Raw genomic sequence first — 21362 nt, 5'->3', positions numbered from 1 at the left:
CCTCCCCTCAAGAAGAGACCTCCCCCCCAGCGCCCCTCCCTTGGAAAAGAGAGAGAGAGAGATCGCAGCTCTCGAGCGCTTGGGTTTTCTGGCCAAAGAAAGGAAGAAGGGGAAAGCAGCTGGAGGAGGAGGAGGAGAAGAGGAGGAGGAGGAGGAGGAGGAGGAGGAAGGCTGGGCTCCGCGGAGGGACTCGTTCCAAAGGATGCCCCCCGGGAGCCCCGGCCTTCTCCCCCGCTGAGGAAGGCTGCCCTCTCCAGGACTGCAAGACCCATCGGCCCTGCCTGCCTGCCTGCCTTCCAAGGAGTTGGGGAGACAAGGAGGAGGAAGAGGAGGGGGCTCTCTGCCGCTGAGCTCCAGGAGTGGAGGGGGCGCCGGGGATGATGGGGCCCCTGGGCTGAGCCTGCCTGCCTGCCTGCCTGCCTTCCGGGCGATGGCCGGGGAGTCTCCGGTGGACCTTCGGAGGGGGCGCCCCCGCTGGGAGGCCAAGGAGCCCGGCCCCGAGAGGCCCCCGCTGCCGCTGCGGAAGAGGCGCCGCTGCTACGCCTCCGAGGAGGACCAGGGGCCCAAGGCCGCCCCCGCCCCGCAGCCAGGAGGCCTCCGGCAGCAGAGGGGCCCCGGACTGGGAGCAGCAAGCGGAGGCTGGGAGCTGCTCCTCCGGGCCAAGGCCCCCTCGCCCCCGCCGGGGCCCCCGGGTGAGCAGCCAGGGCTGGGATGGGAGGAGATGCAGGACAAGAGCTCTGTCTGTCTGGAGGTGTGGTGGCCCTGCCCTCGCTCAGCTTTGCCCCAGATGCTGGACTGCAACTCCCAGAAGCCCCCCAGGCCCCCCCCAGCTCCACCCTCTCGGTCTACCTGTCTATCTATCTATCGGGATTGGGCCCCTCAGGAGAAAGGCGTAGTCCAACTGCCAAGCCCAGCAGTCCCTTTGCCAGCCTAGCGAATGGGGAGGGATGATAGGAGATGCAGTCCCACCACTCTCTTTTCCCACTGCCCCTTTGCCCCCCCCCCTTGCCAGGCACCTCTTTCCTTCCTCTGGGAAGCAGGAAGGCTTGACCAAAAGGATGGACTGCAGATCCCAGCAGCCCCGAGACATTGAGGGTGGGGATGATAGGCGCTGCAGTCCAACTGGACCACCTGTATGTATGTGTGTATGTATGTGGATCATAGAATCCTAGAGTTGGAAGAGACCCCAAGGGCCACCCAGTCCAAGCCCTTTCTTCTGCCATGCAGGAAATGCCAGTCCAGCCTCTGCTTAAAGACCTCTAAAGAAGTGTGTGTACAGTATAAGAATACCCGATGAAAGGGCCACCATCAGTCAAAAATGACTTGGAGGCACCGCTGTGTGTCCCATGCTGAGAGAGAGAGAGAGGGAGGAGATGGACAAAAGAAATCAATAATAATTCATCAATAACAACAACAGGAATAGGAATAGCCCCTGAGGTCACTGCAGTGGCCCATCCCAGGGCTATGGCTGGGGTCTCTCTAGACTAGAGGTTAACAGTCTCTCCCTTTTTCCTCATCCAGCAGGTTTCACCGGATCCTTCTTGAACCCGGAGCTGGCTCCCATTTTGCACCCGGTGACCCCTTCCCACCCTTTGCTGGGCGTCCCAGTGCCTTACTCCTTGCTGTGCTCCATAGAAGCCCAGCTGGCCCTGGACATTGCCACCGCCACCAAGCAAGACGAAGACGGAGACACGTAAGACCCGGAACGGACGGGGGGGGGGCTAGCTAAGTCCTTAGGGTTGCCAACTCCAGAACTGGAGAGGGCTCTTCTCCCTTTAAAGATTGCTAGCATTTCACACAACCAGGGCTCCATCCCATAAAATCCTGGGATGTGTAGTTTGCACAAACTACAGGATGCACTGGACTGGACCTCTCTGGCTGAGAATTTTAAACCCCTCTTCGTAAAACTGCAAATCCCAGGATTCTGTAGGGACACAGCCATGGAATAAAAGTGCCGTACACATTGGATCTCCCTTATCCGTAAGTCCGAAATCCAAAATACAATTGGCCCTCCATATTTGCAGCTTTGACATTTGTGGATCTGACTATGGTTTTGATGAATATGTTCTCCCTAGGAATTTCTAAGGCCCCGTTCCCACTTACAGATAAATCGGTATGCAATCCGAATCAATGCATTGAATGGACATCGGGTTGCGGTTGACGCTACACTTGCCCCGATCGCATTTTCTGGCATCAAAATAACCCACTTGAGGTTTGCCTTCACGAATGAATCGATTCAAAATATTTGGTTCCAGATGACCAAAGGGCAAATTTGAACCAATTCCGATTCGATTGTGGTTCACACTTGCATTGAATTGAATTGATTTGGTGGAAAAGGCTCAGAAAAAAATCAGCATCAAAAAGACGTGGGTTGACTGGGTCTGGTGCATGGCGCCCCTCACTGAATCCCTTCAGCAAACCAATTTAAGTGGGAATTGTGATCCAGTTTAAAAGGTATCAGGAATGAGGCCTAAGTCCTCCAGCGCATTTCTGCTGGAAATTGACCATAGAGTTTTGTGTTGGAGGACCTAGAAGTTCCTAGAGAAAGCACTCCTCTAAGCATTTGTAGGTCCTCCAGCATGATCCTATGATCAACCTCTGCCAGAGGTTGACCATAGAGTTGCACTGGAGGACCTGGAGGTTCCTAGAGAGGTCTTCTCTTAGGTCAAAAGAATAGCGTTTTCTTAGGAATCTTATGAGTTTATTGCACTGGGGCTAATTTCGGCATTAAAGAGAGATTAAAGCGCATTTAAAACATCCCGCCAATAAGGCCAAGAAAACAGCGAGTAATTGCGCGAATGATGATCACATGCAATGGCACAAATAAAGCAAGATCGGAAATGCATTGTTGCTGAAATCCCAAAAGTAAAAAGATGCACATTGATGCTTCTTTGTGACCACTTTAATGGCAGGTATTGTGCAACATTGTGTGAAATCATTATGTGCAATGATGCGATGTTTCTGGCGTAGACCTCTTTCGTGTGATAAACTCCTATGGAAATTGTGAATAGACTTGGAAAACCTTGCAGTTTAGGAAGCATTTCTGGAAGTGGGAAGGAAGTTGCTAAAATGACTCTCTACTTCCTTCAAGAGGCAACTTTGGTCTTATCTGCACTGCAAAATTAGCACATTTTGACACCGCTTTAACTGCCAGAACCCAGTGCTATGGGCTCCTAGGATTTGTAGTGAACTATTTAACTTTCTTTGTCAGAAACGTCTGGTGCCACAATAAACTACAAATCCCAGCATTTCATAGCATTGTGCCATGGCAGTATAAAGTGATTTTGAACTACATTAACTTTGCATTGCAGATTAAACTTTAGCAACCAATTGCATCCCTTGCTCTTCACCCAAAGTCTTTGGCTTTTACGAACAACAACTTCTGCTTTATCTTGGTCTCTCATAGTTGGGGAATTATCGGTTTTCAGTCACAAGATGCAAACCACTTACTCATGAGTAGTTCCAGCAACTCATCGCCGGGGCTTTTGGGGTTAGAAGTCTCAGTAAACCAGGTCCGCAGGGCTCTAGAATGGAAAAAAGCTAAATGCAGCAGGCCTTCCTGGTTTTCCATTTGCAGAATAGAATCTGGAAACATACCCCCCAACACACTTATTAACCACAACTCCCATAATCCCGCATCCAGTGTGGCAGAGGAATCTGGGAGCTATGGTCCCCCAAAAGCAGCTTTTCCAAACTCTGCATTTGCCCAGGGCATTCACTCTCCCCATTCCTCCTTTGAGATTACCCAGACCTTCTTGCCAGTTCACCTGCATTAATATCTGAACTCTCCTCCAATGAGTTCAAAGGCATATCTCAACAACCCTATAAGGTAGGCCAGCCTGAGAATGGAGTTTCATGGCTCAGGGAGGACTTGAGCCTTGATTTCCAGGTTTCTCTAAACCTTGGTCTTGTTGGACTGCAGCTGCCATCATTCCTGGCCATTGGCAATACTGGCTGGGGATTTGCAATCCAGCAACTTCTGCTTGGCAACACAGGGAAAGAGTTGCGCTGTTTCCAAGGCTAGCTTGCCAAACTTGATATCCTCCGCTTGGCCACGAAACCCATTAGCCAAGTCACACGCTCTCAGCCTCAGGGGAAGGCGATGGCAAAACTCTCCTCTGAACAAATCTTTCCAAGAAAACCCCATGATAAGAGAAGCGCCTTAGGGCCGCCATAAGCCGGAAACTTGAAGGCACACAACCGAACAACAACAACAACAACTTCTTGCAAGAGCTGAGCAGGAGATTTCAACACGGTCCTTTCTGTAGGGTTGGAGTTTGTGGTTTGGCGAGGCACCAGAGACAGCATTCTGTAGAATGGAGTGGTGCCAGTTCAAGTGGTGCCAAACTGCTTTAATTCTGCAGTGCGGATACACACATTTGCACCCATTCGGCCTCCTGGCTTCCTTTCCAGGAGGGTTGGAGCAGGAGATTTTGGATTTGCAAAACTGCTTTCAGCTTCCTGCCCTGTTGTCTTTGGGAAGGGTTCCTGGTAACCCAGGCCAAGTGTAGGGGAATCCCCTATCCGCACTGGAACCAAACTCCACTCCCCTCGAATGCACACACGCAATGCACACACACAACACACACAGAGGCCCTCCCTGTCTGCTGACGTCTCCCGCCCCACCCTCCTCTGCCGGTGTCATTCTTGGCAGCTCTGCCTCCATTACTGGAAGAGGGCAAAGGGAAGTGGTGCAACCCAGCCATCTGCCAGGTTCATCTGCCACCTGGGCAGGGATTTCCCAGGAATCAAGGAGGGAAGGGTGTGTTGCCAGGGATTGGCAACCATTGTGCGTGTGAAGTTGAAGGCTTTCATAGCCGGCATCCATTGTCTGTTGTGGGTTTTTTGGGCTATGTGGCCATGTCCTTGAAGAATTTATTCCTGACATTTCACCGGCATCTGTGGCTGGCACCCACTCCCTTCCATGGCAGCGTTCTCTGAAGATGCCAAAGTCACAGATGCTGGCGAAACGTCAGGAACAAACACTTCTAGGACACGGCCACATAGCCCAAAAAACCCACCAAAATCTATTATCTCTCCCCCCCTGCCCCCCCCCCCATCTCATGCTCCTGGAAGGAAGTTGGCGCATTGGCGGAGGGCGGAAAGGCTGAGACAGGAAGCCAAAGTCATGGTAGAACCGGTGGTTCTTACGAGAAGCTTCAGCCCCCCTCCTTGCAAAGAGCCCTTCCCTTTTCGCTGTGGGTTTGGCCTTGAGACAATAAGCCAGTTTCGTTTTATTGTAAACGGGGAGATGGGATGGGACCTTTCTGTGAAGTCAGACAGAGCTATAGGGAGCACCCTTTGACCCGGGGGGGGGGTGTTTGTGGGGCAGTGTTTGCAGAGGGATGGGTGGGGTTTGCTGACAGGAGAGGATAAGGTGGGATGCAGGCAGGTAGAAGAGGTGGAAGACAGGAGGGGAGAGCTGGGGGAGGTTTTCAGACTGGTGCAGGGAGATGAGTGGGTTTGCAGACAGGTGGGGGCAAAGGTATGGGTCTGCAGACAGGTGGAGGAGAAATGGGTGGGTTTGCAGACAGGTAGAGAGATGTTCGTTGTGGACAGTTGGAGGGAGATGGATGGTGTTTGCAGAGAAATATGGGGAGATGGATAAGCCTGCAGACGGTGGAGAGATTAAGGTGTTGAAAGGGAGATGGGTGGTGTTGCAGACATTGTAGACAGTAGGTGGTGAGCTTGCAGACATGTAGACAGGTGTAAGGTTCAGACAGGTGAAAGAAATATGGACAGGTTTGCAGGCAGGTATATTGTTTGCAAGCCCCACGTCTCTTTCCTTCCTACATTTTCCCAGCATTATTGTCTGTTCCAGTGAGCCACCTTCTCCCATGATAGCTCCAAAGCGTGCCAAATTGAGTCTACTCAGCTTCGTTTCTAGTGCAACTCAGCACTGATTTTCCTCTAAGATGCATTTGTCTATTTTTTAGCAGTGCATGGTATCTTCCAAACTGTTCTTCAGCATCACATTTCCATTGAGTTGCTTCTCTCCCTGTTAGCTTTCTTCACTCTCTGGAATCTGGGGTTTTAAAAATAATTAGAATCATAAGCACAAAATGGCTGCTTCACTGACGCATTCTTAGTACTATGCATATATATTCTCCCCTGTTCTCCCCATCTGTGCGTGATAGATAGATAGATAGATAGAGAGATAGATAGATAGATAGAGAGATAGATGAGGAGAGCAGAAGGGAAGATACTGGTATATCTTGGAATTAAAAAATATTAGAGCATGGGAATAAAATGTTGCAGCTGGTGCCGGAAATTGCCAAAACCTAGTATGAGATGATAGAGACATGGTTCAGGGTGAGCAGATATCATGATCACAAAGGAGGACAAGGTACCCTAAAATATTTTGGACATCCAAAATGAAAGCTAAAAAAACCCTAACTATAAATATAAATTCATGCTTCTTAGCCCTTGCTCAAAATGGAGGACATTTTGGAACTCCTCCTGGACAGAAGGCTGAAATGTAGGAACGTTGTGGGAAATGAGCATCTGCATCAGCCCTTGTGTTGGCAATGGTGTTTGCAGGTGAATGTGGTTATTGCAATGGCTTGCAACATCCTTTGTCTTCTTCCAGGCCTCTCCACATCGCCGTGGTTCAAGGGAACCTCATGGCAGTGCAGCGTTTGGTGGCACTCTTTCACCAGGGACATCGGGACGTGGACACCTTCAACAACCTGCGGCAGGTAAGCTGGACAGACTGGGATGGATGAGGCTGAGCCATGACTTGGGAATGAGACGAGGGTCTTTCGGCTCACCTGCAGCCCTTGAAAGACCACCTCCTCATTCCAAGCAGATGCTTCTTGGTATCTCACCAACAAGGCCTTCCTTATAGCTTTGGTCAGTAGTCTGTTTCTCCTAGTGGTCTGTGAAAGTATACCACCTTCTAACAAGGAGTTTCTATTTAGCTACAGTGCGCCCGTGTCATGCTGAAAGCCGTGTGGGAGTGTGCGGGGCTCAAGGGGCAGAGCGTCCCATTCGGGCAGGCGGGCCACCACACCGCCGCGTTGCCGCATGTACGAGCCCCCTTCACTTCAATGGAGCTTGAGCATGTGCAGTATTTAGCTTATGCGGGGGAGTCCGGAAAGGATCCCCCATGTAAGCCAAAGGTGGACTGTATTATGGCCAAGGATCTGGGGAACCTTTTCCAGGACTTGTCCTAATAATAATAATAATAATAATAACAACTTTACTGTGAAGTTGAAGGCTTTCATGGCTGGCATCCATAGTTTTTTGTGGGGTTTTTGGGCTATGTGGCCGTCAGGAATAAAGTCTTCTAGAGCATGGCCACATAGACTGAAAAACCCACAAAAACCTATAATAACTTTATTTATATCCTGCCTACTCCGATTAGGACCAAGGCGGCTTACAATAAAATAGTCTGATACAAATAAAATAACAATATACAATAATCCCAGATTCTACCCTCCCCCCTTCTTAAAATAACAATTAAATCACAAATACATGAAAAATTCATAGTAAAAAATCACTTAAGTCAACTAAAATTGGAAGGATGGGGTACAAAATAATCAGTGAGATAAACTGCACAATAGTCAGTTCAATGGGTGGCTGAACCTATTCCAGAAAGGCTTGTCAGAAGAGATCCATCTTAAAGCTATCCAAGCTTGTCATGTCCTACATTTTCGGTTCTGTCCAGGAGGAATTCCAAAAGGTCCTCCGTTCAGGTTGCCCAGGCATCCTCCATGGAGGTATATTGGCTTTCTATGGGGAAGTGCTACCTGGCTCCCATCTACCCCCTTTTTTGCTGTGTGTGTGATAGAGCCATGGGTTCCTCAGGTATACAGTGTCTGCAGAAAGCATCCAGAAAGCCCCCTCCTTGCCTTTCTTCCTCTTCTTCTTTTTGTAACTGGAAAGGGTCTGTTTTTGTGCCCAGGTGTGGCTCCAGGTGAGAAGGAGCAAAGAGGAAAAGAAAGAGAGATTGGGAGAGGGGAAGGGACCTTATGAAAAAGAAGAAGTAATATACAGTGGTTTCAGTGCTGGACTAGGACTCTGCAAGACCCGAGTTCAAATCTCGACTCAGTCTTGGAAACTCCACTGGGGCAAGTCCCACTCTCTCAGCCTCAGAGGAAGGCAATGGCAAGCCCTCCCTGGAGAAATCTTACCAAGGAAAACTTAGGAGTGGGTTGCCATAAGTTGGAGTTATCTTGAAGGCACACAACAAGAAGAAAGTAGTCTTGGAGTGGGGTTGAGATTTGTTACTCCAAGGCCAGTAGGTTGCAAACAATGCTTGGAGAAATTACTTTTGGGACCCTTTTTTCTTGCTGAACCCTCCCAACTAGTATGGTCTGTGAGATTCTCAGAATGAAATAGAACGTTGTGTTGTGTGTGAGTTGTGTGCTGTCAGGTTGTTTCCGACTTACAGCAACCCTAAGGTGACTCTATTAAGGGGTTTTCTAGGCAAGTTGCTGGAGAGTGGTTTTGCCATTGCTATACCCCGAGGCTGAGAGAATGTGACTTGGCCAAGGTTATGTAGCAGGTTTCATGGCCGAGCTGAGATTCGAACCCCGGTCTCCAAAGTTGTGGCCCAATGCTCAAACCATTATGCCAAATACTCCATAGTAATTGGACAGGCTTTTTCTTTTCTTTTTTGTGATGGTGTGTACATTTAACAATAAAGGTTTGTTTTAAAGTTGCTCCTCCACATTTGTGGATCTGACTTTTGTGGATTTGATTAGTTGTAGTTTCAATTACTATGTCCTCTCTAGGAATCTCTACCACAAGTTTACCATGGAGTTGTGCTGGAGGACCTGGATGTTCCTAGAGAAAACACTTCTGTAGGCATTTGTAGGTCCTCCAGCTTGATTCTATGATCAACATCTGGCAAATGTTGACCATAGAGTTGCTCTGGAGGACCTGGAGATTCCTGGAGAGGTGTCCTCTCAGGTAAAAAGAATTGTGTTGTTTTTTATTTGTGGCTTTTCCACATTAATGGGAGTCCTTCACTCCAAACCCCGGCAAATGTGGAGGGACCACTGTAATTACACTTTTAAAAAGAGCTGAGAAGCTGGAGCCATGTGTCCAGAGAAGGGCCACCAAAATGGTGAATGGTCTGGAAACCATGAAGCCCTATGAGGACAAGGCTAAGGGAGCTGGGGATATTTAGCCTGGAGAAGAAGAGACAGTTCAAAGTTGATATGATAGCCTTGTTTAAGTATTTGAAATGGATGTCATGTTGAGGAGGGAGCAAGCTTGTTTTCTGCTGCTCCAGAGAATAGGATGCAATGGAACAATGGATGCAAGCTGCAGGAAAAGAGATTCCAGCTCAACATTAGGAAGATCTTCCTGACAGTAAGAGCTGTTTGAAAGTGGAAGACACTCCCTTGGAGTGTAGTGGAGTCTCTTTCTTTGGAGGTCTTTAAACAGAGGCTGGATGGCCATCTATCAGGGGTGCTTTGATTGAGATTTCATGCATGGCAGAAGGGGCTTGGGCTGCACAGCCCTTGGGGTCTCTTCCAGATCTGTGAGTCACTGATTCTGACTGGATCTGTTAGGATCAGCAAAAGTCCTTGCCAGCAGTAACAGGTCTCACAGCCAGCAGGAGAGAGCAAGCGAAGGGAAAAGCAGTGCCTTGATTCCTGGCAGCTGCTGTGCCCTGCCCTCTCTGGTCCCAGGGACTTTCCCTCTCGCAGCTGGTGGCAAGCCAAGGGGCAACTTCCTCAAACGCATTGCTCAAGGAGAGCGGCCTTGGTTGGCGGCCGGGCGGCCTGACTCACAGCAGCCAGGACGACAAAAGGGGACTGGGGCTGGGTTGCTCAGCTTGGTTCCTTCACTGGGGATTTCGTTTTTGTTGGAATGCATTTCTGTCCCCACCTGTCTGTGTCTGCATGGACACATGTTGCAACACCAGGGTTGGGAGAAAAATAAAGATCATTGCACCAGTTCATCCATCCATCCATCACTTTATTCTCCCCGGCTGGGCGTTCATCGGTTGCTGTTGTTGTTGTGTGCCATTGAGTCGTTTCCATCTTAGGGCAAGACTATGGTGGACCTATCATAGGGTTTCCCTGGCATGATTCGTTCAGAGAAGGTTTGCCATTGACTTCCCATGAGGCTGAGAAGATGTGACTTGCCCAAGGTCATCCCTATGGGTTTCCATGGCTGAGCGGGGATTCAAACCCTAGTCCAGTGCTCAAACATCTACACCACTCTCAAAAAACTATATGTGCGTCATTTGCCTTCAAGTCATTTTTGACTTATGGTGACCCTATCATGGGGTTTTCTTGGCAAGTGTCTTCAGAGAGGGTTTGCCATTGCCATCCTATGAGGCTGAGAGAGTGTGACTTGCCTAAGCTCACCCAGTGAGTATCCATGTGGCTATACTGGGATTCACTATATAGCTATGTAGCACTGTGGAATTGGATGGTACTATGCTTAAAGCCAATTACGCCTAGTGTGTGTCTTGTGTGGTTCAGCCTGGCGCATAAAAGGGTGCAACTGTGTTGGCCTCCTCGGCATCCCAAGTACGTGTTCTCCCCAGTCGCAACCTGGGCCTGACCCATTGTCATTTCTTTATCAGTGTTTCTCATAAACCCTCCCGGGGAACGAACCCGGTCCCTTTCTGAGAAGTGTCTCCTTGCGTCAGCGCTGGCAGGTGCTGGGGTTGCGGCTTGCTTTGTGGGAACCTGCCGGGTTTCCTCTGGTTAACTGGGTGCGTAAGAGACTGGCTGAGCCCCACAGACGTGTGAGTTTCTTTTTCTGCACATAGTTCCTGGCTAGCGGAGAAGTCACGGCAGATGCCTCTCTCTGGCTGTGTTTTGGGCTGCGTGTGTTTTCATTTGACTTTCGCTACCAATGGCCTTTGCCTGCAGTTGCTCAGAAATGAGCCACAACAACACTGCGGATTTCTCTGTAAACCCAGCACCCTTTGCGCAGGGCAAGATGTTTTGCAAATCCCAATCCTCTTCCAAGAAGCATTGCAATAGGTTGGCCCATTGCTTTCCAGTTAGCAATGGAAAGAATACATTCAAATATTGATATTTTGAACCTTCTTTTTAAAATCAGCTTAAAGTTTTTAGTGGTGGTTGCAAAGGGAAGGGGAAAGATGAACGCAATGACGTCAGGCTTGTTTTCTTACTTGCCCATCTCTTTTGCGTCTAAAATGTTATTGAATATTCAACCCTGACTTATGGTTGCCAATCTGCTGGGGGTTTCTTTGGGGAAAACACTCAGGGGAAGTTTGCCATCGTTGCCTTCCTCTGAGGCTGAGAGTGTGTGGCGTACCCAAAATCCCCCATTGGATTTCCATGGCCAAATGGGGATTTGAGACTTGGTCTTCAGGAGTCCTAGTCCAATACTCAAACCTGGGCATATTCACTATCATTATATGGGGTAATATTATTAGGTTGGATAGGCCAGGTGCAGAAAATGCTGTCATTATGGATTTATCCTGCACTATATTTGTGAGTGGTTGCTTTGCATAGAAATCAACAGTGTCTGGTTTTGGAAAGTGTATAGTTTTCAAAGACTTTTGCAGAGCCAAAAGAAAATGGTTAAAATTACTTGTTGCTTCTTTTGGGAAGAATCTTAGCAAAGAATGGCCTTCTATTTTGGAGAAATCCAAACTCATAGACAGTGGCCATGATGACTGGACCTTGCAGAGAAGTCTTGCCCAAAATCATATGTGTTTCAAGGTTCGTAATGTGGAAACGCCAGCAATGTGTTCATGTCTCACCCAGAGATTTTGGTTGTACTTCATCTGCTAGACTCCCTTGCATTTGGCAGTCATCACAGCCCAGCCAGCCTTGGTGAAGTTGTTGCTGGTGCATGGTGCCTCGCCAATGGTCCTAGATCGGCATGGACAGACCGCCCTCCATCTTGCCTGTGAACATGGCAACCTACGCTGCTTGCAAGAATTGCTGGATGGGAGCCCTGTGCCCTTGGATTTGGAGGCCAGGAATTTCGAGGGTGAGCATGGAAAGGCCGGGGATCAGTGTGGGGTGACATGGGAACCAAAGATGTACAGATTGAGTCTCCCTTATCCAGGATTCCAAAATATACTGAAATCCAAAATTGTTCACCTTTGCTTTCTGATGGTTCAGTGTGCACAGACTTTGTTTCATGCACAAAGTTATTTCATGTTTAGAGTTGGGTCCCATCTCCAACATCTCTCCTTCTGTAGATGCAAACAAATCCAAAATCCAAAAAAATCTGAAATCCCAACACTTCTGGTCCCAAACGTTTTTGGATAAGGGAGACTCAAGCTGTATATGCATTTCTATGTGTGAAAGAGAGAGAAAGACCTTTAGGGAATATTCCAAGATGGTATAACATTGCCTTCTTCTGAAGTATAGACTGCAGCGCCTGGCTTTCCTGGGTGGTCCCACATCCAAATATGAACCGGGCTTTACCCTGCTTAGTTTCCGAGATGAGAAGGGATTTGGTGCTTTTATGGCATTTAGACATCTCCAAAATAGTTGGCAGCTTTTATTGTTGTCATTATACCAGCCCTTCTTCAGCCATCAATGGAGAAGACCAGCAGTTATTATTTGTTCCCTGTATGCCAGAGACCAGTACTAAATTTGGGCTCATTGGTACACATTCACAAGTGTATTCCTGTCCTTTGAGAACCCAAAGTCCATTCCCAGTCTCTCCGCTAAGATTCGGTCTCCGTTTTCCTCTCTGACTAGGTCTAACTCCTCTCCATGTGGCTGTTGGGACTTCCAACCACAACGTCGTCCTTACTCTGCTTGAACACGGGGCTGATGTCGATGCTGTGGTAAGTCTTGGAGAAGAGGATAAAAGTTGAAATTTGGGATGTTTTTGGGTCCTCTGCACTTTAATACTATGCAGAGGAAGAGGAACATAACTTCTCTAAGTGAAACTGAAAGAGACTTGGGGTAAACAGAGGAAGAACACTGCGGCATTCTGGGATTGTGCCAAAGGCATCCTAACACTTTTGGGAAGGGAGAAATGCCAGCCCAGATAGATGTTTCTGAAAATAATATTTTAAAAGGCTGGGTTTTTATGAAAATCACCCACAGGTTAAATCTTGCAGGGAATTAGTCCCAAATTTTGAATATTCTTGCCAGTCCATCAGGGTTATTGATAGTTGAAAAACATGTTAAGCTGACAATATTTCTAATGTTTTCAAATATTCCTTCCATTCTCACAGAAAAACCACGTGTCTCTGTGTGTGTCTCTCTGTGTGTGTGAGGGGGGTTGTTGCATGAACATTGGGATTTTGTGAATAACCCAATCTCTATCCCCCGTTGCCTCCTCATTTCCAGGATATTAAGAGCGGGCGCTCTCCCCTCCTGCATGCGGTGGAGAACAATAATATGGAAATGGTGGAGCTGCTGCTAAAGGTGAGAGTGTTCTTTTACTCTCTCAGTCTTAGCCATAACTAGCTGCATTTTCTTGGAGGATGAAGGACTCTCCTTTATGGGAAGAGTTTAAACAGAAGTCGGATGCCCACCTCTCAGTGGGATTAGTCTAGATCAGTGGTTCCCAAACTTTGATCCTCTGGATGTTTTGGACTTCAAGTCCCAGAATTCCTGATTGTTTCATCCAAGCTGTCTGGGGCCTCTGGAAGTCCAAAACCGCTAGAGGACCAAAGTTTGGGAATCAGTAGCCTAGATGACCGCTGGGGAGTCACCTTCCAACTCAGTGCTTGTCCTGTGTTCTTGGCTGGCAGGAGGTGTGGGTTATTGTATATCCCCCAAGTCTTCTCTGGCCATTTTGTGTTGGCTTAGGACTCCAAAAGACCAGAGTTCGAATCCCCACTCAGCCCTGGAAACCCGCTGGGTGACCTCGGGCAAGTCACAGGCTGCATCTCCGCCGCAGCAATAATCCAGTTTGACACCACTTGAACTGCCATGGCTCAAGGCTAAGGGATCCTGGGAAGTGTAGTTTGTTGTGGTACCAGCGCTCTGGATTATTTCTGCAGTGGGAACGCAGGACACTCTCTCAACCTCAGGGGAAGGCAAAAGCAAGCCTTCTTTGAAAAATGATTTGGGCGTTGAAGTAGGACTTGGCAAGATGAGGGTTTGAATCTCTGCTTAGCTATGGAAACCCATTGGTAAGACCTTGGCCAGGTCTCACTCTCTCAGTCTTAGAGGAAGGCAATGGCAAACCTCTACAGAACAAACCCTTTTGGGGATTCTGCATGATGCCCTGGTTTGTTGGACTAGGACTCCAGAGGACCAGGGTTCGAATCCTTGCCTTGCCTTGGAAGCCCCCTGGCTGACCTTTGTCAAGTCACCCTTTTTCCCAGCCTCAGAGGCGATTGAAAATGTCCTCCGAAGAAAGCCCTAGGAGAGCGTCTCCAGAGGTTAGAGTTGGCCTGACTGCACATAACAAAAACATTAATTCTTTCCTTTGCAGCATGGAGCCAGCGTAAATGCGCAGTCATACGGTGGCAACACGGCGCTCCATGCAGCCAGCGGACGAGGCTTTTTGGACATGCTGCGCCTTCTGGTCCGCAATGGGGCAGATGGCAGCCTCAAAAACTACCACAACGACACCCCTTTGATGGTGGCCAAGAACAAAAGGGTGAGAGGATTCAACGTAGGCTTGGAGACGTTTCCTTTGAGGCTTGCAAGGCTCGCAATCTGCATTAAATGCAGGCTAGGGAGCCATTCTGAGAAAGTCTGGAAAAAAGGAACCTGTCCAAAGGCCCGCAAAAGATTTTTAAAGGAATGTGGAGAGGGATGTCCAGAAAGATGTGGCAACGCTGTCCCTTTGCTCTGAGGACGCAGGGAGAGAAATCCAGGGTTTACAATTGCAGCCGCGGTGTTTGTGAAACTGGTTGAACCATTTCCTTAAGGTTAGGAATTAGCAGCCGGTCTGTGAACTGGTCGTGGCCTCTGTGCAATGTCCATTTAACTTCGGTGAGGCATGCCAGGTGGACCAGGACTTCCAAACCAACTGGGCTCTTGGGCAACTAGATCAACCAATGATCAAAGACGTGAAAACCTCTTCCTTGTTTCCTCCATCTCCAGGTGATTGACATCTTGAGAGGCAAAGCCTCCCACTCTGGATTGGCTCCCGACAACGTCCACGACAGACCGTCCCCAGCCAACAGCATGGCCAGCTCTCCTGGCCTCCAGCCGGCCCACTCTGGTGAGTAAGCCCTTGCCAGCCACCGAGAGACGGGTATCCACATTTTGGCCCCTTCATAGTGGTTTATGTCACAGCTATTGCCATTACATTCAGTGATATACAGGTCTTCAGGGACTGAGGTGGATCATCTTAGAGGCCACATATGGCCCATTGGCCGCATATATCCCAACTTGGATTTAATCTACTTTCCTTTAACCAAGTGGTTGTAAACATTGCTTGCGAGCCAGCATGGTGTAGTGTTTTGAGCCATGACTCTGGAGACGAGGGTTTGATTCTTCACGGAAACCCACTGGGTGACTTTGGGCAAGTCACACACTCTCAGTCCCAGTAAAGTCCCAGTAAACCTATAGGGTCACTGTAGGTTAAAAATGACATGAAGACACACCAAAATACAGCAGTGAAAACTTGACTGGATGGCTGGATCTCCTTCACTGGCTTGTTTCCTTCCCTTTCTAGGTCTGCCGCGTTCTTCGCCGGACACGTGTCCCGCCGCCCCTAGCCCCAGCCGGACCCCGAAGCCCCAGAGGGCAGGACAGTCCTTCAGCTCAGCCAACCAGAAACTAGAGAGCATTATATCGACCAATGAGACTCCGGCCCCTGGCCCCTTGCATGGCGTGAAACTGGAAAGGAGCCCAACGCCACCCACTCCAGAGCAGCCAATGGGATTCCTGGGAATGCACAAGTACTTCCTGCCCATCACGGAGGGCATGGTGGACCCTGCCTTCCATGCCCCGCTCTACTCTTTTCTGACTTCCAGCCATAACCTTTCTCCCCATCCTCTCCATCTGCTTCCCATCAGCTTGAACCCGTCGGTCATCACCCTGCCTCCAGCATCGCTAGCCGGCCACCTTCATCCGAGGGGCATGGGGACAGAGCAATCACAAACACTTCTGGACTCCGAGAACCTGCCCACCAGCAGCTATGACAGGCAGTGGCTTCCTCACAGGGACAGTGGTCCTGGGACCAGCTGACAAGAAGAACATCAATGGACCCAGGAACGCTGTACTTCACAAGGCAATGGAGCCGGCCTCTGTGCGCAACGCTCTTGGACTTTGCTGCTAAGATTCCTGGCTTGAAACCATTTTGAATCCAAGATGCTTGCACCTCCAAGGGACTTCCTAACCGTTTGCGCCTGTGTGTAGCAACTCCTGACAAAGCCTGAGATGACACTTCAGGTCTTGCTAAGCTCATGGCTCGCTTGATCCTCCGAAAGCCACAGAGCAACATCTGAGATTGCAGAGTTGTTCAGTGATGGTGGCTCCAGCTGTGGTTAATGGGCAGCAGTCAGCCGCAGTGCTTTGTCTCCCTCTAGTGGCAGGGATGTCGCATTGCACACTTGCTAGCACATGGTGCCGCAACCTGAGATAACCAGCACTTTCAACGGGTCGAGACGTTCCTTTCATTTTAGGAGACAGGAGACGGGTGTGTTAAATCCCTTCCTCTCCCCAATCTCATCCCGACTACGCTGCCAACTTTCTCAGCGGTTGCAAAATAATAAAAATTCAGGGAAGTGTAATTGAATCAAGGCGGAGTGGTTCTGGAGGGAGCAGAGAGTTGGGGAAAGCCGGGGATTTTCTGAAAACAGACAAACAGGAATGTTGGGTCCATTTCAAAGAACTGACATTTGAGAAATTTCCAAGCAGCTCCTAGTCATGGCAGGAAGCGTGAAGAGCTGGAATTTATTAGTCAGGAGGGTGATGTGGTTGGAAAGGCAGGGCTTGGAACGGCTACCTTTATTTATTTGGACTAATGTTCCCCGAATGCTGTCTGGAGGAGTTGTAGTCCAAAAAAGTAACTTTTTCCCAACTCTGGGAGGAATTGCTGCTTGCAAGAGGAGTGCTCTTACCTAGCAGATTGGGACTGACACCGTTTTAGTGGACATGGCTCCATGCTGTGGAATTGTGGGATTTGTAGTATGGGGAGATATTTTGCCTGCTCTCTGGTGCCACAGCAAACTACAGATCCCAAGATTGCATAGGATGAAGCCATGGCCATTTAAAGCAATGTCAAGCTGCATTAATTCTGAAATGTGGAAGCATCCTTGGACTCTCCTAGGTTCAACCCTCAAGGAGAGAACTATCTAAGGAGGCTTCCATATTGGTCCAAAGAAGAGATGAGTTCTTGCAGTAGAATTCATTGGTTTTTGACACTCGTTGTCACCTCCATGCCCTCTCCTTCCATTATTTTGGGGCAGTTGTTTGTAGCTATATTCTTGGATCTCCATTTGGACTCTTCCCAAGGGTTGGGTTTTATTATTTTAAGACATGGGATGTGGTTTGCTAAGGAAGTCCTACGGTTCAGGGCCAAGACTGTAGAGTTGATGGCAGTAAAAACAAGGTTGCTGAATAGATTCAAAATGCAAACGAAAATCCATCAGTGATACCTTTACTGGCCAACCGAAATGCACAATATACTTGTTGCAAGCTTTCGAAGCTCCATGATGAAAAGAAGCCCATGTTGTTTCATGGCACCGTTTGGGGCAGCCGTCATTCCCTTCCTTGTCACCTTCTCCTCCTTTCCAAAAATCTCAGGAGCTTCGTCTCAGGGACCCTTTTCTCCTCTTTTTCCTACCAATCGCATGCCCTCCAGCATTTCAGGGATGAAAAGGACAGCACATGTGGCAAAAGCTATTCATTTGGAGAGGCTGCAGCAGTTTGTTTTTGCTTCATCCAGATTCTCCCCTTTCCTGAGTCAATGCAAACTACTTTTGCACTTGGAGTCCCATTTGCAGCAACTGAAGAAAAGGGAAGGCGGGAGGAGGAGAGAGGAACCGGGGCTTTCCAAAGCGACTGAAAAAGTGGGACGGCAGAGGAGTCCTTAGGAGTGTCCCTGACAAAACGGAAACCGTTGGAGGGTAGGCACCCGCTTTCTTGCCAAACGCCCTTTCTTTCTCTGCTTTTGTGAGGAGGAGCCATACTTCAAAAGTAAGACCTCCTCATCTTCCCGGGGAGAAAAGAGCCGGTGCAGAAGGAGGATCTTTGGAGTTTACTGACTGATTTGTCATTAAAATATTTTTCTACTGTTAAAGCCTGCGTTTGTGGTGTCCCTGTTACGGGGTTAAGGGAGACCCAGAAATTGGGGGAATTGGGCACTCGGGTCAAAAGGAGCTTTTCATCCTTCATCAAGTTTTCATCAAGAACCTTGATGGAGGTTCACCTCTCTCTCTCTCTCTCTCTCTCTCAGCTCTCATCTGTCTGTCTTGTCTGTCTGTCCATCCTGTCTATTTAATCTATCTATCTATCTATCTATCTATCTATCTATCTATCTATCTATCTTATCCTATCCTATCCTATCCTATCTACCTACCTACCTATCTATCTAGTCTTTTACCTATATAGCTATCCATCCACCTAATCTATCTATTTTGTAAATGCTCTGCATTGTTCCTTGGCAAATCTAGCATTAATTCTGAATCGCTGGCATGTCATTCTGGAGCAATCTTGCAAAACCATTTTAGAAGATGCAAAGCAAATAAAATCCAGGGTCTAGAGACTATAAATGACCAGAGACTATAAACTGTCCCATTTTGGCAGAAGCTGTGATCCATCCCAAAAGGTCACAGCTTCACCAAACGCTGAATGCACACATTTTAGCTGGAGTAACTCTAACATCCCAACAAGTTGAAACAACAAAAGGAGGAAATGACTTGCAGGGAAAAGAATGTCCGGTGGATGAGACGAATGGTTAAAAAGTGCAAGGCCCGATGCAGTCATCTGGAAGAATGCAATCTAACCTGCTCCTGCGTTGGATAACCGCACGGCAGAACTATTTTTACATAGATTTCTATTGGGGTTTATAAACAGAAATACACCAATAAGTAGCAAGTAAAACAGCCATAACAAATCATATGGATATTATTTCTCATGGATCCATAACAGACCTATCACAAACTTATTCATTTCTTCTAGTTCAGATAACATAACATGATAACATTCCCCTATTTCTGTCTTAGGAGGTTATCACACCGGGGCTCATTTCGGCATTAAAGAGAGATGAAAGCGTGTTTAAAGCGTCCCGTGAATAAAGCGAAAAGGATGAGTAATTGCGCAAACTATTATCACATGCAATGCCACGAATAAAGCATTCTCAGAAATGCATTGTTGCTGAAATCCCAAAAGTAAAAAGATGCGCATTAATGCTTCTTTGTGCAACATCGTATGAAATCGTTTTGCGCAATTACACAATATTCACAGGAGTAAAGGCCCAGTCTCCTTTGGCCCAACTTTATTGTTAGGGAGAGTGAAGCAGCTGCCTCAGGCAGCAAATGTGGGATGTTGCATAACTGACTCTTTAATTTGTTGTCATTATTGCAATGTTTTAATCACCAGACGCTTGCGGCTTTTTCTGGGCCTCTGGTGCCAGAATAACCTGGCTGGCTTTGGCTGCTTGGTTGGCTTATTCTGCTTCAGACGGCAGCAAAATCTGGGACTTTTGTGGGACTGCGGCTCCTATAATCCTGCCACTCATCCACAGGTCAGTCAGTCGCTCACTGCCTCCATCATGGATCGCTCTGAAAGGCTGTGCTGCCGAATAAGTTCAAATAACAAGGAATTGCCATCCTGATCGTTTGTGGGACTTTTAACCTCTGTTTCATTTTGTGGGGTCGCTTTCAGTTTCCATCACGCAAACTTGGGGTGCAGCAGCCCACGAAATCGCACGCTGCAGTAAATTTGGAAAGCTGACTACAGTATGTGCATTTTTGACACCTCACAAACTGCATATCCATAGCATTGAGCCACGGCAGTTAAAGCAGTGTCAACCAGGGTTACTTCTGCAGTGCGGACGCAGCCTAAAGCAGCGTCTTTGGAGAGCATTTGATGGAGCAATACCGCCCCCAAGTGGCCAAGAAGGAATAGCAACCAGAGAGCTCTTGTTTTGCCAGAGTGCAAGGAAGTTTATGCTGAAATAAGTCAATGTCTCAGAAGTGCCACTCCATTCCTTCCTTCTGCTTTTTCCTCTGGTCACTTCAAGTGTCTCTCCTTCTCCGTTTATGCCTTTGTCAACAGTTTTCAGGTGAGCAAGGAAAGGTGGCGCTCCCAATATATATATATATATATATATATCTCAAAAACAGGTACAAAGAGTCACGTCCTCCATTTCACATTTCAGCTCCCAGCCTGTTGTCACCTCTCCCAAAAATGTTGGCCAAGCCCCAAGGACAAACCGGGGCAGTGCAAAAATGGGGTAGTTCCCCAAACCCAGATGAATCCTGGCACAGTCCCAGGTGAACTTTCCTCTCGGCTTCCAGCTCTTCAACGTGTTAAAACTCTGGGTTTAAGGTGTGATCGAAGATCAGCCCTTGGCCCAGAGCTTGGGGAAAGTTGCTTTTGCAATGGAAAGTTACCACTCCCAGAATGTGACTGAGCGGTTGTCTAGAAAAGTAACTTCTCTAACCCCTGGGCTGTCTACACTTTGCTTCTTCTCTACTCCCTTCCTTCCTTTCCTATAAAATAATATGTGGCTGCAGTCAAACCTCTTCTCTTTCCCCCCATAAAGGTTGCTCTCTTTATTGCTGCTCAATCACCTTAAAGAGTGTGGCCTGTTTGCAAGGAGACCAGATGTCAGCAATATAAATTCATGCTTCCTAGGCGTGCTCAAAATGGAGGGCGTTTTGAAATTCTTCACAGACAGAAGGTTGACATGGAGGACATGTCCTGGAAAAAGAGGAGACCTGGTCACCCCTGCATGTTCGGCAAATATAAGGGACACTCCCCTGTTACCATGAGGCTTCACTCTGGCCCATTCAGAGAGTATTAATGGAGGACAGAGCACCTTTAGACATGCGCAGAGTGTCTCTCTTGTCCCATTCATTGATCTGTATTCTTCTGGCCCTGGACAGAAGGCTGAGATGGAGGCCATGTCCTGGAAAAAGAGGATACCTGGTCACACTGGTCTTAAAACCCTGCCCATTCCATATGGTCATTCTCAGCATCGAGGGCATTGGGGAATTCCTCCTGGACACAAGGCTGAAATGTATGTAGGACATGTCCTGGGAAAGGAGGACACCTGGTCACTCTGGTCATGTGGGAATTCCTCCTGGACACATGCTTGGACATGTCCTGGAAAAGGTCACCCTGGTCCCACATTGGGGGGAAAAGTGTGCCATAAACCGAAGCAGCAAACATTGCCCACTATAGAGGAAGCGGACTTTAGAAACAAGAAAGCTTGGCACGGAGCCCTGCCCTGCCTTGCCCTTTGCCAGCACTGCAGTGGCAGCCCATAAATGCAGCATTGAGCCGCAGCAGGAGGTACATAAGAATAAGAATAAC

General features: G+C 48.3%; 1 protein-coding gene across 2 annotated transcripts; it reads left to right on the top strand.

Annotated features, from left to right (window-relative positions):
* The first annotated feature begins 154 nt into the window (after nucleotides 1–154).
* BCL3 (BCL3 transcription coactivator) lies at nucleotides 155–18116 on the top strand. Of its 2 annotated transcripts, none has more exons than XM_042440898.1 (9): nucleotides 155–692; nucleotides 1525–1693; nucleotides 6590–6698; nucleotides 11736–11937; nucleotides 12660–12748; nucleotides 13260–13337; nucleotides 14356–14523; nucleotides 14973–15093; nucleotides 15550–18116. In XM_042440898.1, exons 1-9 carry the CDS (start codon nucleotides 431–433, stop codon nucleotides 16062–16064), a joined length of 1713 nt encoding a protein of 570 aa, XP_042296832.1. In that variant the 5' UTR covers nucleotides 155–430; the 3' UTR covers nucleotides 16065–18116. The 2 variants fall into 2 exon arrangements, with proteins under 2 accessions (XP_042296832.1, XP_042296831.1); XM_042440897.1 differs by having other exon boundaries at nucleotides 1522–1693.
* Nucleotides 18117–21362: the final 3246 nt, after the last annotated feature.

The sequence above is a fragment of the Sceloporus undulatus genome, chromosome 9 (genome assembly GCF_019175285.1).
Source record: "Sceloporus undulatus isolate JIND9_A2432 ecotype Alabama chromosome 9, SceUnd_v1.1, whole genome shotgun sequence".
Taxonomy (NCBI): Eukaryota; Metazoa; Chordata; class Lepidosauria; order Squamata; family Phrynosomatidae; genus Sceloporus; species Sceloporus undulatus.
This window is presented reverse-complemented; position numbering and strand designations above follow the sequence as displayed.

Coding starts and splice junctions, on each gene's coding strand:
- BCL3 (XM_042440897.1), top strand. CDS start 431: ATGGCCGGGGAGTCTCCGGTGGACCTTCGGAGGGGGCGCCCCCGCTGG. Junction 693..1,521: donor GCCCCCGCCGGGGCCCCCGG/GTGAGCAGCCAG, acceptor TTCCTCATCCAG/CAGGTTTCACCGGATCCTTC. Junction 1,694..6,589: donor CAAGACGAAGACGGAGACAC/GTAAGACCCGGA, acceptor GTCTTCTTCCAG/GCCTCTCCACATCGCCGTGG.